Source organism: Mixophyes fleayi, chromosome 1, assembly GCF_038048845.1.
Source record: "Mixophyes fleayi isolate aMixFle1 chromosome 1, aMixFle1.hap1, whole genome shotgun sequence".
Lineage (NCBI taxonomy): Eukaryota > Metazoa > Chordata > Amphibia > Anura > Limnodynastidae > Mixophyes > Mixophyes fleayi.
In genome coordinates, this window is record NC_134402.1 from 412,940,435 (window position 1) to 412,958,041 (window position 17,607).

A 17,607-nucleotide genomic window follows, 5' to 3' on the forward strand; every position below is an offset into this window, starting at 1 on the left:
TCTGTCTAGCCGCACGGCAAACCAGGTGACTTTTTCATTAACTCCAAGTTAACCTATACAGACTGAGGTCCGTTTATGTGTCTGTCAAACTTATATGAAGTCTTTTTGGCCATTAAGATATGAAATACAGTGCACTGTACGGGACTTTTTAATCAGATCTACACATAAAACGGAGTTTTATTATATCGATTCCAACAGTGTGGTTTGACTTGAAGTGATTATTTGCCATACCGATAGCAACAGTGGAATAGTTCAACATACTACAACGAGGGCACATACGCGACACCCATCTTCTATTCCATAGGCTGGATATTGTGCCTGACTACATCTCGTTGATGTAATTCCACACTGCAAAGAGCAATATATCACAAAACGCAAGAAGTCATACTAATTTTTTCCAATATCTCCGTACATTGCATATATTTATATGCTTATTTATTGTTTTTGCCTCACCGGGAGTGGACTGTTAATATCACATGACTATAATACTATACGTCCAATATAAATTCTGGGACTATAGAATGTACTGTTGAATTTCTATGTCATATGCAGAGCTTTTTTTTATACTGTCTATGAATATATTTACAAGATATCTGCATTTATATATTAAATTAATGTATTTTAATAAATTTAATGGGAAGTGAGAAGACCAGCGCCCCCTTGTGTATTTTTATGGTGTTTTATCTATGAAAAATAGTGCAAGATGGAATTGTCCTTGAGCCCGCCCTCCCGCCGTTATGCTGGATCTTGAAAAGGAATCCAAAACTCGCAGGATCCGAGATCCGACGACGTAACAATGTTTTGCCTCGTTTTCAAATCCAAAAAAGCGTGAAAGTACCAAGCTGGCTTGCCTCTGTACTCGGATCTGCTAAGTTCGGGTATGTTCGGTCCTCGGGGAACCGAGCCTGCTACCAAAGTGTTGAATCCTTTAGACCATTAATTGTACAGTTACACAAAATCATGTCATTTTGGTGCAAAACATTAATATGCCGCATACTTTAACTCCAAAACTGGACTGTGAATACCACCTGTTCTTGCCTGTACACAACATAAGCAAAAACACGTGTAAGTTATTAAAACCAAAAGTTAACTTATGTTACATTAACAGTTTCCAATACCTATGACATAATTCTATGTATTGAGCAAATGTTATTAAATAAAATAGTCAAGAGTTTAATGAGGGAAACTTAATAAAATTAGGACAACAGGCGAAAATAACTAAATAGCTAGACCCATGTTCCAGGGGTGCAACGTCCCTTATAAGACGCAGGCACATAAAACATGCCACACACCGTTAGAAGGCACTGAAGCTTTACTTGTGCTCTAATGTAATAAGTGAAGAATAGCATTCTATAAAACAAACACCACAACTTCTTTAATAAAGAAGACCAGTTCCTAAGAATTTTCCCTGCAGTGTTCATTATTCTTGGGCTGAAAACTATTTAATAAAACAAAAAAAAAAACTATGGAGATTGTTCTCGGTGAAGCCAGGTGCCAGAATAAAGCAAAACTAGACCACGTCCAGATCAGAGGCTGCAAGTTGAAAGTCCTGGTTCAATACAATTAAACAAATTAGTCCAATTAAAAATAGGAGAATTCATTTAGTAGAGATAACGCACACACATTAAAAAAAAAAAAAAAAAAAAAAAAAAAAAAAAAAAAAAATGCAAGTCACAAATTTTGCATGATAACCTATGTAGTATACAACAATTGCAGAAGAAAATACACATGTAAAACATCATTGTATAACTTTTTTTTTTTAGTATTAAAATTCTGGAGGGAACAGTTATTGGTCAGTTACAGTTTGGGTTTTGTGGAAACATTAAACAGATTAAAACAACTGTTACCTCTTTCTCAACCATGGTCTGGTTTATGCTCCCACTGTCTGTGCAACTTTTAATAACCATTAGGAAATAAAATAAAAAAACAACACACTCCCATTACTGGCGACATTTCCCACCAGTGAGTGTTTGCACCTTGTCCGACAGCTGTGAAGTTTCAGGTGGAAAACAATTGTATGTATTCTAGCAATTTAGCACTTTACAGAGATATTGAGGCATGATGGAAATGAGGATTTAGTAGTACATGTCTTTGTGATCAGTTCATATACTATCCAACACCGCACTTGACCAATACTATTAAAAAGATGAGCAGAAGTTGTGATAAGGGCAAGTAATGCCCACGTCATGTTCATTGTGAGGCCTACTAAAGATGATCATCATTTTGGCTGTGAGTTCTTAGAGAAGCATAGTGTAGGCTTAAGCAACGTCTGTTTTCCCTGCAGTACTGTCATTCATTTTACAGTTCCCGTTGTGCCGAGAGTTTGCTTGATGTTTGTCTTCTATGTTTTCATTCACACTATCCCGATCATACTTTATTTGATCCTTTTCCTGAATGACAAAATAAGAATAATTCATTTGCAAGCATCTTGCAAACAAATAGAGCTATTTATAAACACAGATTATGTAAAAACGGCAATAAAAATAGGCAACACATGATTAGACACAAAATTGCAAGGAAAGCAGCAAAAGCAAATCTATAGAGTAGTCAGAAGACGTTGTCGGAAGGGTGCCATCGAAGACTCAGAATTAATAAGCACGAAAAAGGTAACGCAAAGAAAACCAGTAGACATGAAAAGAAACCACATCTCTTTGAAATTTAAGGTAAAAGTGCAAAGAGCAACAAAAGAACCAGATAGGGGATTTAAAAAAATGTATAGGTATCAGTATCAAACTCACAAAAAATATGTAGATTTACGCTAATATTGTCGTAAAGAGATCCAGGTCCTAAGACACAGTGGTGCATATAAACTTAATTGACGCTTGATGTTGTATGGCAGGAATTAGCTATTTAACCCACCTCCTTCAATTGATATCTTAAAAATCATTCCTTCTTTCCTCCAACCTTAAAAAAATGGTTCACCTGCACTGAATTGTGGATATATGAATGATTTGATCCTCTTCATGTGGATTCAGTGGTTAGAGTTCCAGGACACTGAGAAATATTCTAACTTCTCTAGATAGCCTCCTCACGAGGAGTTTCAATGAATTACCGTACGTTATTAAATGACCTAAATGATTATATTTGCCATCGAAGACAGAAACCCGATTCCTGTGACCCCCCCACCCCATCTCCTTTTATCTCTCCCAGCCTTTTCCCTCTCCATGTTATGTTTTTGTTAGGTTAACTTTTGTCCCTCTCTTAAAATGTTTAATGTTCACCTAAAAAAAGGCCTCCATTCAAAAGCATGACATTTGTAAAGCCATTTATTGTTGAAACTGTAACATGTTCTTAAAAAAAGGCTGCAATGAGGATTATATATCAGTTCTGATCTTGCAACTGTAGGACTGTTTGCTTGGATGTCCTTTATTTTGAATATTCTTATTTAATAAAAACTTATTGCAAAAAATAATTTAAAAAAAAATAACTGGACTATGCTCCTCACTGCATCATCTAAGTCCTTGCAGAGAACATCCTAGTGTTCCACCAGATGTTGTAGCCTTGCATTTAATCGTGTGGTTTGCAGCATCATGCTACTGCCTTGTGGAAAACCTAGGTGCAGTGTGTGTGTGTGATCATTAACAGGTGACTGTACAAACTTCTGGGGGATCATGGTCTCAACTTTATCTCATCTGCCATTATACTGTTAGCATGTTTTTCCACTTATGGCTAATGCTAATGCAGAATATGAAGTTCCCATTCCCAGAAATTTGTCACTTATCACATTGTGCTGGTAGCTGGGCTATGGTCAAATAGACATGTTTTTTTTTGCTGTTGCTGTTGCTGTATGCCGCTGCCTCTTGGACTCGCAGCTGAACAGAGTTAATCTGGCTGTGGATGTATGAGCATGTCCTCTATCAAGTTGCCCCCAGCCCCATCATGACAGTATTCTTCATTGATCACAGTTATGTTCATATTTTCCTCAGGCTTGGATGTTAAGGGTATTACTGAAATATCTTTGTTGTTTGCAAGATGCAGTCATTTTATTCTGTTTCTATTCGGAAAGTTCATGTACAGAACTTTGCATTCCGTAACATTCCTCATGTTTGTTCATAATTCATCAATTGTTGACCTTGAGAGTCTTTATAAATGATTGTGACAGCTGTCATGATCGCTACTTGGGTAAGGCAAAGCAGCATCAAAAGGAAGTGAGCACATTAAATGTCCAGATTGCTCTGGAGACCCTAATCCATCTTCACTAGATCATTATTTCTTCTCTGAATCATCCTCAACGGATGGTTTTTTTTTTCCTTGTGCTGGAAATCAATACACTTCAAGTTCAATTTGCTTATTCCCCAAGAGAAAGAGAAAATATAGTGCAAAAGAATAGAGTATGATGGTACAAGTATAGCGTAGTTCAGTAGTAAAGCAAAACCGGATATTATAAAATGTACACAAAATAATTAACACTAAAAATTATAAATATACAACTGTTTTCCGAAAGAGATTAGCAATTCATGCTTCATGTTAATATTTTATTGTTCCTCCATTACGCCATCAGGGTGAGAGATGGTTGTGCTACCCAGACTTCCACAAAAACAAGGTACATTAGTAGAAAATTTGATTCTATGTAATCCCCACCCAATTCTATTTTTTATCTTTAACTCAATAAATAGTGCCTCTATTTTACACACATGAATTTGCACAAACTGTTAGTTTTAGTCTCCATGTCAGGAGTGTGTGAGCTCTGGCTGTCTGTTGTCCTTAGAGCTAGGAACACGTAACAGATGTTATAAACAAAAAGGCACTGCTTACCCTTATCTTGTACTTATCAGCTGATTCTCTTAAATCTTTGTCTTTATTGCTATTTTTCCTGGATGATGAACGATCACTCTCCCTCCTATCACCGCTGTGATCCCTTTCTTTCCCTCTTTTCTTCTCCTTCCTATTTTTGCTAAGAAAACATTACATTAAGAACGTGTTTACTCCTGGAAAGATTGAGCTAAGTATAAAGAGTTGATATCTTTGTTTTGCAGCTCTAAATATAATATTATGTTGCATGTAGTTCCAGCAAGTTCAGATTTTGTTTTTAGTTCTTTTTGTGATGGGAGAAACCTGTTCCAAAAATAAAGCCTGATACCACAGCATTGAATGCAATATGTAGATAGACCACAGACTGTTAAAGTGCAGTATGCTCTGTAGCACTACCAAAAACTTTACGCTATAGGTGTGAAAATGAACAATGCCTGAAGTTTCATACAAAAGTGCTGCACGTGTACTACTTGCCTCTTTAAGTAAGGAAGTTCAAGAAGCTTCAAGCGAAGGTAGGTGGAGTACTCGCAAAGAACTGAATTCTCTTTGTCAAAAAAGTACGTCACACTTGCAAAAACATTTTAAGGGTTGATTCTATTGAACCAGTCCTACTTAACACATGAAAACAGCATCAGCATGTCCTTGTGTATATGTAGTTTAAAAATGGAAATATACTATAGTTTTACAACAGGCACCGACTCCTTAGTGTACGGTACCTAGAAACTTCAGACACAGATGTTGGAGCAATGTTTTTGGGCTTATTATTGATGACCAGGATGTCTGAAGAAAGTAGCGTAATCTTTAAAAGTGATACAATTTTAAGAATGCAGTATGTTCAGAGCAATCCGTTTTATATGTATGTGTGTGTATATATATATATATATATATATATATATATATATATATACACATATATATATATATATACATATATATATATATATACATATATATACATATACATATATATATATATATATATATATATATATATATATACATATATATATATATATATATATATATATATATATATACATACACACACACACACACACACACTATATCTATATAGATATTGAGATATATAGATATATTGCCCTGTTTTTGTTTTTTTAAGTAGCGGCAAATAAGAGGAGGTTATCAACAAATTCCGTGTTTGTTTCCAACAAGTAATATGCCATGTAAGTAATACCTTCTAGGAGAAGGAGATCGAGAAACCCTCTTTACAGTTTTAGAACTTCTGGGGGATTTTGAAAGGCTTCGACTCCTCCTTTTGCGCCTTTCCCTGTAAATAAAAAAATTGTTAACTGTAATAGCTTTAATTTTATGCAACAGATTATTGGCAGAGGTCCATTAAATTTAATATTAAAAAGTTATATTACACCCAATTAGTAAGACGTTCTCCAAATATTAATTGTTTTGCTATATGAAGATTGAATACTTAAATTAATTTTCCTGTGGGATTTTAGCTGGCCATAAACCTAGCTGAGCGACATAACTGTTAGGCGATAGATTTGTATGGAAAATCTGAAAGTTCTGAACATTTGATCAAAGTGTTAAATGGCCAGAACTTATGGTGCTGTTAGTGTGGGAGGACGATGACTGCATACACTGTCAGATGCATTCTACTACACATCCACTTTGACATCCAATTGTCCCAACCAGAAGTTGTGGTGGCCTGACCTAATTAGCCACCCAAATCACAGTGTGTTGGGTTTAATTTCATTTGCAGAGTAGAGTAATATTGTTGCAACAAATTAATAAGCCAACAGCAGTCTTGTCTGCCTGCCAATTTCTACTGTAGTGAATAAGAAAGGGAGTCCAAATTCCAATCTTTTCAAACCGTTGATTAAGTAGACAGATTAACAACTTCAGGACTGGGCAACTTCAGGATTGGGCAATTTTCCCTCTTCATGACAAGACCAAGTTTCACATATTGGCAGTTCCCTTTCACAGGTAAGATGATAATTTTTACTCACCGTAAAATCAATTTCTCTTACTCCATTGGAGGACACTGCGAGACATTGGGGTATAGTAGTGGGTAGTTTAGGCACTTATCAACTTCTTTGATCTCTACTCCCCTCCTCTACTATGCCCCTTCTCTCCTGTGGATACCTCAGTTTTGACTAACCAAGTGTATGAGAAGGAGCTGCCCTGAAGGGCAAAGAATAGAAGCATAAAAATTCACATAACAGACCATTTACAGAGCAAGGGAGGGTGCGCAGTGTCCCCCCAATGGAGTAAGAGAAATTGATTTTACGGTGAGTAAAAATCTTCTTTTCTCTTTCCTGCCATTGGGGGACACGGCGAGACATTGGGGACATACAAAAGCTGCCCCTAAGGGAGGGAATGCTCTGGAACGGCTGCGCGCAATATTCAACAGCCAAAGCTTGCAGCTGAGGATGCGAAGCCCTGCAACCTGTAAAACTTAGCAAACGTATGGACAGATGACCATGTGGCCGCTTTGCATAGCTGCTCCACCGAGGCACCATGGCGCGCCCACAGCTCTGGTGAAGTGAGCTCTTAGCGAATCTGGGACAGCTAGAGATGCTCGGCCAATGCTAGGCTGATGGTGGAGGTGATCCACCGAGCAATCGACTGTTTGGACGCAGGCCAACCACGCTTCTGGACATTGTACAGGACAAAGAGATCCTTGGTCTTGCGGACTTTGGCTGTGCGGTCGACATAGCACCGCAGAGCCCTGACCACATCCAGTGACTGCAAGTCGCCCTGAGAGGTGGGAGACTGAACGGAAGGGGCGGAACACCGGCACCACAATCTCCTGATTCAAGTGGAACCTGGAGACAACCTTTGGAGCAAAGGAGGGTTTGGTGCGAAGGACCACTCTATCGTGGTGGGAAAACAAGGGGGAGTTGCAGCAGAGCGCTGCTAACTCAGACACTCTCCGAGCCGACAAGATAGCCAAAAGAAAAACTTTTCCAAGTGAGGTGGTGTAGTTCAGCCGTCTGAAGAGGTTCAAATGGCGGCTGGGTGAGCGCCCTGAGCACCAGATTGAGATCCCAGGGCTCTATCGGGTGAGTGAAGGGGGGCTGAACATGAAGAACCCCCTGCAAGAAAGTCTGGACCTCGCTGAAAGCCCACAGTTTCCGCTGGAAATATATGGAGAGCGCCAAAACCTGGACTTTAAGGGACCCCAAACGGAGTCCTTTATCTAAGCCCTCCTGTAGGAAGGCCAAAAGAAATATGAAACCCCTGCGCCTCGCACCAGAGTATGTCAATTCTCCAGACTCTGTGATAAATGGTCGAAGAGGACGGTTTTCTGACCTTGATCATGGTGTCAATAACCCGTTGAGAGAATCCCTTGGCCTTGAGTACTAGGGTCTCAATAGCCACGGAGTCAAAGCAAGACGATTTAAATCGTGGCAGAAGAGGGGACCCTGGACGAGGAGATCTGGGCGCATTGGCAAGTGAAACGAAGGGTCCGTTGTCAGGCTTAGAATGTCTGAGAACCATGCCCTGCGAGGCCAATGACGGGCTACTAGGATAGCGGGGACCCGCTCCCTTTTTAAGTACCCACGAGAGCATGGGTATTGGGGGAAACAGGTATACAAGGCAGAACTGCCACGGTGTTGACATGTCGTCCGTGGCGTATGCTGGAGGATCCAGAGACTTGGAGCAGTACAGGGGAACCTGGTAATTTAGCCTGAAGGCCATGAGGTTGATTTCTGGCATGCCCCAGCATTCTGCTAGGAGGGCATACACCTCCTTGCAGAGGAACTATTCACCTGGGTGGACCCTCTTCCTGCTGAGGAAGTCGGACTCCCAATTGTCTACGCCTTAGATGCACACGGCTGAGATCTGCGGTATGTGGCGCTCTGCCCATGTCATGATCTTGGCTGTTTCTCGCATTGGCCCCCACACTGCGAGTTCCCCCTTGGTGGTTTAGATATGCCACGGCCGTGCCATTGTCTGATTGGATTTGAAGAGGCTTCCCTGTTAGGAACCTCTGCACCTTTAGCAATGTCCTGTGAACCGCTCTGAGCTCTAGGATATTGATGGACCAGAATCCCTGAAATCTTAGGGACCCCAATACCCCTCCCCAGCCTGACAGACTTGCGTCCGTGGTCACTAAAGTCCAGAGGCCCGTATGGAGAGTCTGGCCTTTGACCAGGTTGTGTGTGGACAACCACCATGCCAGAGAGAGGCGAGTGGGTTTCCACAGACGAATAATCTTCCTGTTGAGATAATCCTGAGATCCTGACCACTTCCGGAGAATCTCTAGTTGGAGAGGGCGGGAGTGGAACTGGGGGAACGGTACGGCTTTGAATACTGAAACCATGGTCCCCAGAAGCTTCATGCAGCTCAGAACGGATACAAGTGGCCGGGCCTACAAAGTCCTGGTCCTGCGCTGAAGAGCACTGACCTTGGCCTCTGGTAAGTATACTCTCTGGGTTACCGTGTCGAACACAAAACCCAGGAAGCGCAATCGCTAAGCTGGAATAAGGGAGGACTTCGGTAAGTTCAGAATCCAGCCGTGGGCCTCCAGGAAGTGCATGGATATTTGGATATGGCGAGATAAGAGTTCCGCCGATGGCGCCTTCCAGAGGAGATCGTCCAGGTAGGGCACTATTGTGATTCCCTTCTGTCTTAGAATCTCCACCATCGGGGCCATGAGCTTGGTGAACACTCGTGGAGCGGACGCTAGGCCGAAGGGTAGGGCCCTGAACTGAAAGTGAGACGCCCTTACTGCGAAGCGGAGAAGACAGTGATGCCTGTCCCATATGGGAACATGTAGGTAGGCATCCTTGATGTCGATAGATGCTAGGAACTCTCCCTGCTCCATACTTACGATGACAGTCCAAAGGGACTCCATCTTGAACCTTTGGGTAATTACCCTGCTTGTTTAGAGACTGCAGGTTTAATATTGGTCGGAGGGATCCGTCCTGTTTTGGCACTAGGAAGAGGCTAGAGTAGAACCCCTGGCCTCTTTCCAGTTCTGGGACGGGAGCAATGACGCCGGCCCTCAGTAACTTTAGGATAGCTTCCTGAAGTGCCTGAGGGGGCAAGAGGGGGTAGGGGTGGAGAAGAATCTTGGTGGTGGCTGGTCTAGGTCTATGACCTACCCCCTTGCCACAACCCCCCGCGTCCAAATGTCTGTGGGCCTGTCCACCACTGGCGTTGGAAGAGGAGGAGGCGTGCCCCCACGGATTCTCAGATGGGGGTGGGGTCACGCTGTGGGCTCGAGGCTCCGTGTTTTGTCGCACCTCTGGCATACCCTGCCCTGGGAGCAGATGACTGACCTTCTCGGTGGCACTGGGAGAAGGAGCGAAAGCGTCCCTGACGTGGTTTGTTAGATCCCATGGGGATTACGTTACTCTTAGTCTCCCCCCCCCCCCCCTGTGGCCACCTCAATGACTTTTTCTAGCTCTGCCCCGTAGAGAGTGACCCCAACAAATGTCAAAATTTCTAGGGCTCTTTTTGAATCGGTGCAGGTGGACCAGGAGCGTAACCATAGGGTACGCCGAGATGCATTGATAAGACCGCTGATCCTAGCATTGATCTAGATACTCAGAGGTCTCCTAGATATGTTCAGCCAAGGAGAGAAGTTCTGCGCGCGGGGTGTTATTTTGAATGCCTGTGAGGAACTGTTCCGCCCATAGCTGGACAGCTTGTTAGCCTAGGCCACTGCAATGGTGGGCATGAATATGCTATGTAGGCAGACCGGGGGGCGTGATCGTACTTTTTATCTGTGGGATCCCTGAGAGACACTCGCTCCTGTGTGGGGACGCCGAGGAGGATGACAACCGGGCTACAGCAGTGTCAACCCTTGGGGAAGCCTCCCATTTAATCGAATCTTCTGCCGGGAGGAGGGGATAAAGTGTTTTAAATCTGCCTGGCATCAAAAACTGTATATTCGGTTACCATCTCCACCATCTGGAGAGATGGTGGGAAGGCCGCCACCTGGGCTTTGGTTTTCTTGAACAGGGTGAAACCCGAGGGGGCCGTGGGTTCAGTGTCTGGAAACCCTAAGGTATGCCTGATACCCAGGAAGATATTATCTACACTATGAGACAATGCAGAATCTATTGTGCTGCCCGCGTCCTTTTCCTGTGTATCTAGGTCTAATCCCCACTCCTCATCTGAGGAGTGATCTGAATCGCGTCCCTGATTCGCATCCTGAATGACTCTCTTGGCCTTGTGGGTTATCTCGAGCATGCGATCGTCACCCTGAGCTGACTGGCTTTGGGATGATGTGCCTGCGTCCCATATGGCCAGTGAGTGTGTGTCTGCAGCAGTGGTTTCACGTACCTCTGTGGTCTGCAACATCGCACTGGTGAGTCTCTCCATGACTGCGGCTAGGGACTTGATCCAGGGCGGCTCCTCCATGACTGCTGGGGCATGACACTCCTGAGTCTCGGCATCACAAGCAGTGCAAAGAGCCCCCTGGTTAGGCTGTCCAACAGGTAATTTTGTGCTACACTTGGCACAAGTATAAAACACCACAGACACACAAGAGGATCCCTTCTGTGTGGGGCACCTAAAGCCCTAATGGCCAAAAATAATTGCCACTATTCTGGCTAACAGCTCGTTTGTAGGGGATGAACTGCCAGCAAGAGGTGCAGGGTAACCTGTCTGGTTCATTACTGGGACCAGTGATTCACTTCCACTTCAGATTCCTAGGTAAGGGGCATTGGGGATATAGGATACTTCATCAATCTCTCCAGAATTTCACTCGGATATTTCTTCACAAACAGTTTTCCTGTACATCAAAACAATGTCAGGCAAGGCACAATTCACGTCTTACTTTTCACAGACGTAATAATTCTAGTTCAATTTCAACAGAGAAGAAAAGGGTTTTATTTAAAACTGTTTTTGAACCCTAAACTGAACAAGTAATTTCAGTCCATTTTGAACCTCAAATCCCTAAATGCCTGTGTCTGGGTGGACAAATACAAGATCATTGATATCTAGGGTGATCAGTATGGAACAGGACAAAATCCAGGTATTTGGAAGAGTCAACAATGCCTTCTCAGATTTGCACTTTGGTTCATTCACTTCCAATATTGGACTCTTTTACTGTTCGACATGTGGTACAAACTCTGATGGCCCACAGGTTGATTATCAATTACCAGAAATTCAATCCAGCCAAGACCCGCCCCAGAGGCCGGTGTATCCGGAGTTGCTGTTTAATACTCTACGGCATGCAGGGTTTCTTCCATGGGACAATATAGACTGTTTGCAAAAATTAGCAAACTATTTTCTCTCAGACAGTTAATTTTTTCATAAAAGTCCTACAGAGGATGATCTCAAACGTTAAAAGCTGTGCAGTTTGCAAGGTTTTACTCAAGGGCATTCTAGATTGAACGCATTTTGAAATCTCAGACCACCATTTAAACTGACAGGTCATCAGTCTGCCTCCTCAGACACTTTGGTTAGTCCATTAATGGCAACAACCTTGTCCAGGGTCACACCCTTTCTTTATGGAATTGGACAATTTCGACGACGGATGCTGTTGCCCTTCATTGTCAGTTCCCGGAGGAAGCTAAGCTTCTGATCAATGTCAAAGAACTAAGGGTGTTGCTAAATACACTAAAAACGTTTGTCAGTTTCAGCAGCTTTTATAATCGTGGATGGAAAAATGGGAGGCAGCTACACCTGTACATGGGGGAGTGGCTCCTCAACCTGACTGACGCAATCTGCTATAAAAGAAAAAAAAAAAAAGTCCAGTCATCGGCATGATGGCATCTCAGCTAAACCAAAGGTGGAGCGTTGTTGCCCACATTTTCAAAAATAATTTAGACGAAAGTTATTTACTCCTGTACGGTTTGGATTCCTGCTCTTTGCCTCCCTTTTCCCAACAGTTGTTGTCAGTTATACTTACGGTGCAGACATTTCTACAGGGGTGATGCATTTGTGACCAGTGTTTCAGTTCTCCACTACTACTTTGGGACCAGGATTTGTTGTTGAACCACAACTCTGTAGATGTGAAGTTTATTACTTGAAAACTGTTTTTCTCTTGGCTATTTCCAAGGTGTGTCAGAGCTGGGAGCGCTGCCTTGTCGTTTATAAATATTGGGCAGTTCTTCCGACTAAACCATCAGCTTAAGGTGGTTTCTAAATTCAACTTAAAGGACATTGTGATACCAGTTTTGGGTCTGAATCAATCTAGAGAGGAATCAATCAATCTAGGAATCTCTTTACTTGTTGGACGTGGTTAGGGATTTGCAGGTATATGTCAAGAGGACATGTAAGTTAGGAAAATGGATAATCTCTTGGTTCTCTAGGAGGCTTACAAAAAGAAGCTGCCCTGCCTGTAAACAGACGATAGTGAGCAGCATACATTGGGACAGGGAAACCTGTTCCTTACACTGTCAAGGCAGATTCTCCAACATCAGTGAGCGCACTACACTGTTCTTCGGCTGAGCAGCTGTGTCAGGCAGCCATTTGATCCTCTGTGCATACTTTCAAAGTTTAATGTTTTTTGTGGCCAAGGATGCCAAATTTTGGTCAAAAGGACCTGCGCACCGCAACTCTGAGGGCGTGCCCTGCTTAGAGAGCAGGAATAGGACTTTTACATATTGATTAATTCCTTTCCCTGAATCTATTGGGGGGTCACTGCATGCCCACTCTGTGCTCTTCTTGTTGAAAAAGTTTTCTTTTTTTGCAGAGATCAGGGTGTTTCCTATCCCTCTTTAGTTTCTCCTTTTTTCTGTCCTGTGTGGCTTGATTAGCTAAACACGAGTTCCTGCAGGACGAGGATATAGAGGGAGGAGAAATGCATCGGAAATAAATTTAAGCTGCCAGAGTCCTGGAGGAGCCTCTTTACCCCATGGCTTAGTGTTGCCCAATGGACTCAGAGAAAAGGATTTAACTCAAGTATGAAAAACCTATTTCTCTTTCATCCGGTCTGGGGGACACTGCTTACCATGGGGTTGTTGAGGGGAGCTTGGGAGTTGGCACCTAACTAGTTAAACTTTAGTACTGCTGACAGACCCCTCCCCTCTACAATCCCCCTGCCTCTTCCTGTTCAGTTTTTTTTAGGTGCCCAGGAGTTGGGCAGCGTTTTTTAGTACTTAGTGTACATTTTAAAACTAAAAATTTCTTTTATTGATTTTCATTTTTTATTTCAGGTGGCAGCGGTGGAGTGTGTTCTGCTATAGAGAACACACTCACAGCTGTGCAGCGCAGGCATTCCCCTGTCAGATGAGAGCCAGCGGCTCTCACTGACAGGGACAGGAGAAGGAAGAATGGGTGCCTGATTTAGGAGTGACAAGCGGTCTCACGGACCGCTGTCACTCCTCCAGCCTCCCCGATAACCGGCGCTGCCATTACAGGCATAGAGCGCCGGTTATCGGATACTTAAGATGTCCGGCGGCCATCTTGGTTTTTTATCAGTCGGCGCTACGGAGAGAGGAGGAAGGGGGCTATACCAAAATCCCCCCTCATACATAGGAGGGGGCATCAAGGTATCTTCGCTACGGAGACCTCAGTCTTAGAGGTCTCCACTACTCTGCCACCATCACAAGGAAGAATTTTTTTTACAACTCATATTCCGCTGCAGAGACAGCATTACTGAAGGGGGGGGGGGGGGGGGGGGAGCTAAAGCATAGAGTTCCCCCCTCCTTCCAGAGAGAGATGGTCTATCCCAGCCTTCTGGCGCCAAGAGAAGCCCGGGAAGAGTGAACAGAGCCGAGGGAGCAGGCACAGGATACTGCTTTTGGACTTCTCCCCTTTGTGGCCTATGGGCTAAGTATCTGATTTATTTAAACACAATCTGTCTTGCTGTGCACAAGCTGGGCTAGTAAGGGTTTACATTATAGTCTCCCTACTTGCATATTATTTATATATATATATATATATATATATATATATATATATATATATATATATATATATATATATATATATATATATATATATATATATATATATATATATTGTGTGTTTAAAAATTTTACAAGTACAACTTTTAGTAACAAGATTAGTTGATTACTTGTTATTCACTCTGTTCTCTCCCTGCATTACTCTCTCTCTCTCTCCATCTCTCCACTACAGCTAATTAACTATTTAATCTGTGTGTTTGGTGTGCTTTCCTTTATTAATATGTCAGATAAGGGAAAGGGCCCTATGGCAAAATATTTCACATGTTCAAAATGTCATGTAAAATTACCTTGTGGGCAAAAGGACCCTTTGGCGCTCTGCATGCGAAGCAGGGGTTCCCACTGCACAAACCCAGCAGGTTTCAGCCCCACCGACGGAGGAACCAGCCAGGGTGACCTCCCTGACACAGTCGGTTTCCTCCTTAGCTCAGATGGTTTTTCAGTCAAATCAGTTGCTAACTACTGTAGCAACTTCAGTGGCTAATAATGCTAACCCACAGTCAGACCTCCCAGCTTCCTCAGGTTCGAGTGGATCGGGTTTGCCGGGACCTTCCTCTATACAGCCTGACCCAGCCCCTGTTCTTTCAGAACCGGCATGGTCTACAGCTTTTTTAAAGGGTGTGAACAAGCTTAACCAGTTGCTTGATTCCTCTAATACCCCGCCTGCTAAAAGAAAGAGACCTAGATCAGTAAATCCCCTTATGGTCCTATCAGACTCTGAAGAATGCTCTGAGGAAGAGGGGGAAGTTTATTCGGATCCTGACCAATTACACCTATTGGAACAGGAAGACAATCCCAAAAGCCAATTTGTTAATGATTTGGTTTTAGCGGTTAGACAGGCGTTGGACCTCCCAGAACCGGAGGATCTTACCCCCAGAGACAGAAGTCTCTTTAAGAAGGTTAAGAGAAAGGCCAGCCATTTTCCCCCTTCTGCTGAGCTTAGGGTTATTGCTGAAGGGGCATGGAAGCAGCCTGAAAGAAGGTTTTCTATTCCTAGGAGGTTCTCCTCCCTGTATCCATTACAGGAGGAAGAGGTGGTTCGGTGGGAGACTATTCCAAAAGTAGATATCCCTATTGCCCGCTTGGCAAAGCATACCTTACTCCCAGCTCCTGGTTCAGCGTCCCTTCCGGACGCCAATGACCGCAAGGTTGAATCCCAGCTTAAATCCAATTTTGCGACTGCGGGTTCTTCATTCAGACCTACATTTGCCTCACCTTGGGTGGCTAGAGCCATGGAAGCATGGACAGACCAGCTGGCAGAGGCCTTACAGGACTCCGAACTTCTTCCCCTAGCCCTGAATTTAAAGGAGACTTCGGGGTACCTTTATGAGGCAGCCCAGAACTCAGCGGCGGTTTCCTCTTCCATTCAGGCGGCCTCTATGGCTGAAATCCTGGGAAGGTGATGCGGAATCAAAAAGGTCCGTTGAAACTATTCCGTTTTCTGCAGCAGGTTTGTTTGGCCCGGAATTAGATACCCTTATTTCACAGGCAACGGGGGGCAAAAGCACTTCCTTGCCAGTATATTCTTACAGGAGCCGCAACCCACGGGGCAGCTCTTTCCGTCAGCCCTTTCGGGAGATCTCCTCTCATAAGGGACAGTCCTTTAGAGGCAGACAATCTAATTCTCGAGGCTCCTCCACTAGGGGGAGATCCTCGTTTGCATCTAAGCGCCAGGCCTCCAAGACCCAGGAGAAGCCTGCGTCCTGACGACCACCCTGTACCACAGGGGGCCCTAGTGGGGGGACGTCTGTCTCTGTTTTGGGAACAGTGGGCAGCGTCCTCCCAAGATCCTTGGATCCGGGGAATTATTTCAGAAGGGTACAGGATAGACCTGTTGGGTCCGGCTCAAAAGCGTTACTTCCAGACCCCGCTACCCCGGGATCCATTAAGAAGACAGGCTATACAGGATTGTGTCGCTTCTCTTCTGCTTCAAAGGGTCATCTGCAGAGTTCCAGATTGCCAGAAAGGTCGGGGTTTCTATTCCAACCTATTCCTAGTCAAGAAGCCGGACGGCTCCTTTCGTCCCATCCTAAACTTAAAGGGCTTCAATGTTCACTTACGGGTGGACAGATTTCGGATGGAATCTCTGAGATCAGTGATAAACGGCCTAGAGAAGCACCAGTATATGGCGTCCATAGATATAAAGGACGCATACCTCCACGTTCCCATTTGGATCCACCATCAGACCCTTCTCAGATTCTCGGTGGGATCATTCCACTACCAGTTTCGGGCCCTCCCCTTCGGCCTCTCAACTGCGCCAAGGGTCTTCACGAAGATTATGTCAATAATGGCAGCATGTCTTTACCTGCAGGGAGTTCAGGTTGTGCCTTATTTGGACGACCTACTCATCAAGGCTTCCTCAGAGAATTGCCTACTTCATCACTTATCCCTCACCCGGGCGGTTCTCGAGGGCCACGGTTGGCTGATCAATTCAAAGAAATCCCAGATGGTTCCGTGTCAGCGCAGGGTTTTCCTGGGACTCATCATGGACACCAGCAAACAAAGAGTGTTTCTCCCAGTAGAGAAGATCAGCTCTATTCAGACTAACTACTCAGGTTTTGTCTTCCCCAAGCTCCTCAATGCATTTATGCATGAGGCTACTCGGAAAGATGGTGGCCTCCTTCGAGACCATTCCCTTCGGTCGAGCCCATTCTCGATGTTTCCAGTGGGATCTATTGTCGAAGTGGTCAGGATCACACCTACACCTGAAACTTCAGAAGATCTCCCTATCTCCGAGGGCGAGAGAATCTCTTCAGTGGTGGCTGTTTCAGGATCACCTGAAAGTGGGCAGGTCCTTCGCTCCATGGTCGTGGATCATAGCCACGACGGACGCCAGCCTGAAAGGTTGGGGGGCGGTAATCCTGCACCTCCGACTCCAAGGACGTTGGTCGGTTCAGGAATCAGCCCTATCAATAAATGTATTAGAATTGAAGGCCATTCCCTTGGCCCTCAGGGGAGCACAGTCCCTTCTTCTGGGCCAACCGGTCAGAATTCAGTCCGACAATGCCAC

At 44.0% G+C, this 17,607-nt stretch overlaps 1 protein-coding gene across 5 annotated transcripts in view; it reads right to left on the bottom strand.

Annotated features, from left to right (window-relative positions):
* Positions 1 to 1,149: 1,149 nt before the first annotated feature.
* The window catches only part of SREK1 (splicing regulatory glutamic acid and lysine rich protein 1), a 62,567-nt gene continuing 46,109 nt past the window's right edge, over positions 1,150 to 17,607 (bottom strand). For 2 of the 5 annotated variants that reach the window (XM_075182668.1, XM_075182660.1), the window contains exons 11-13: positions 5,948 to 6,040; positions 4,756 to 4,885; positions 1,150 to 2,390 (exon numbers count right to left, since the gene is read on the bottom strand). In XM_075182668.1, coding sequence (XP_075038769.1) covers positions 2,259 to 2,390; positions 4,756 to 4,885; positions 5,948 to 6,040 — 355 coding nt within the window. In that variant the 3' untranslated portion in view covers positions 1,150 to 2,258. Of the gene's footprint in view, positions 2,391 to 4,755; positions 4,895 to 5,947; positions 6,041 to 17,607 lie in introns of all 5 variants that reach the window. The other 3 variants (XM_075182653.1, XM_075182643.1, XM_075182676.1) reach the window with 2 other exon arrangements.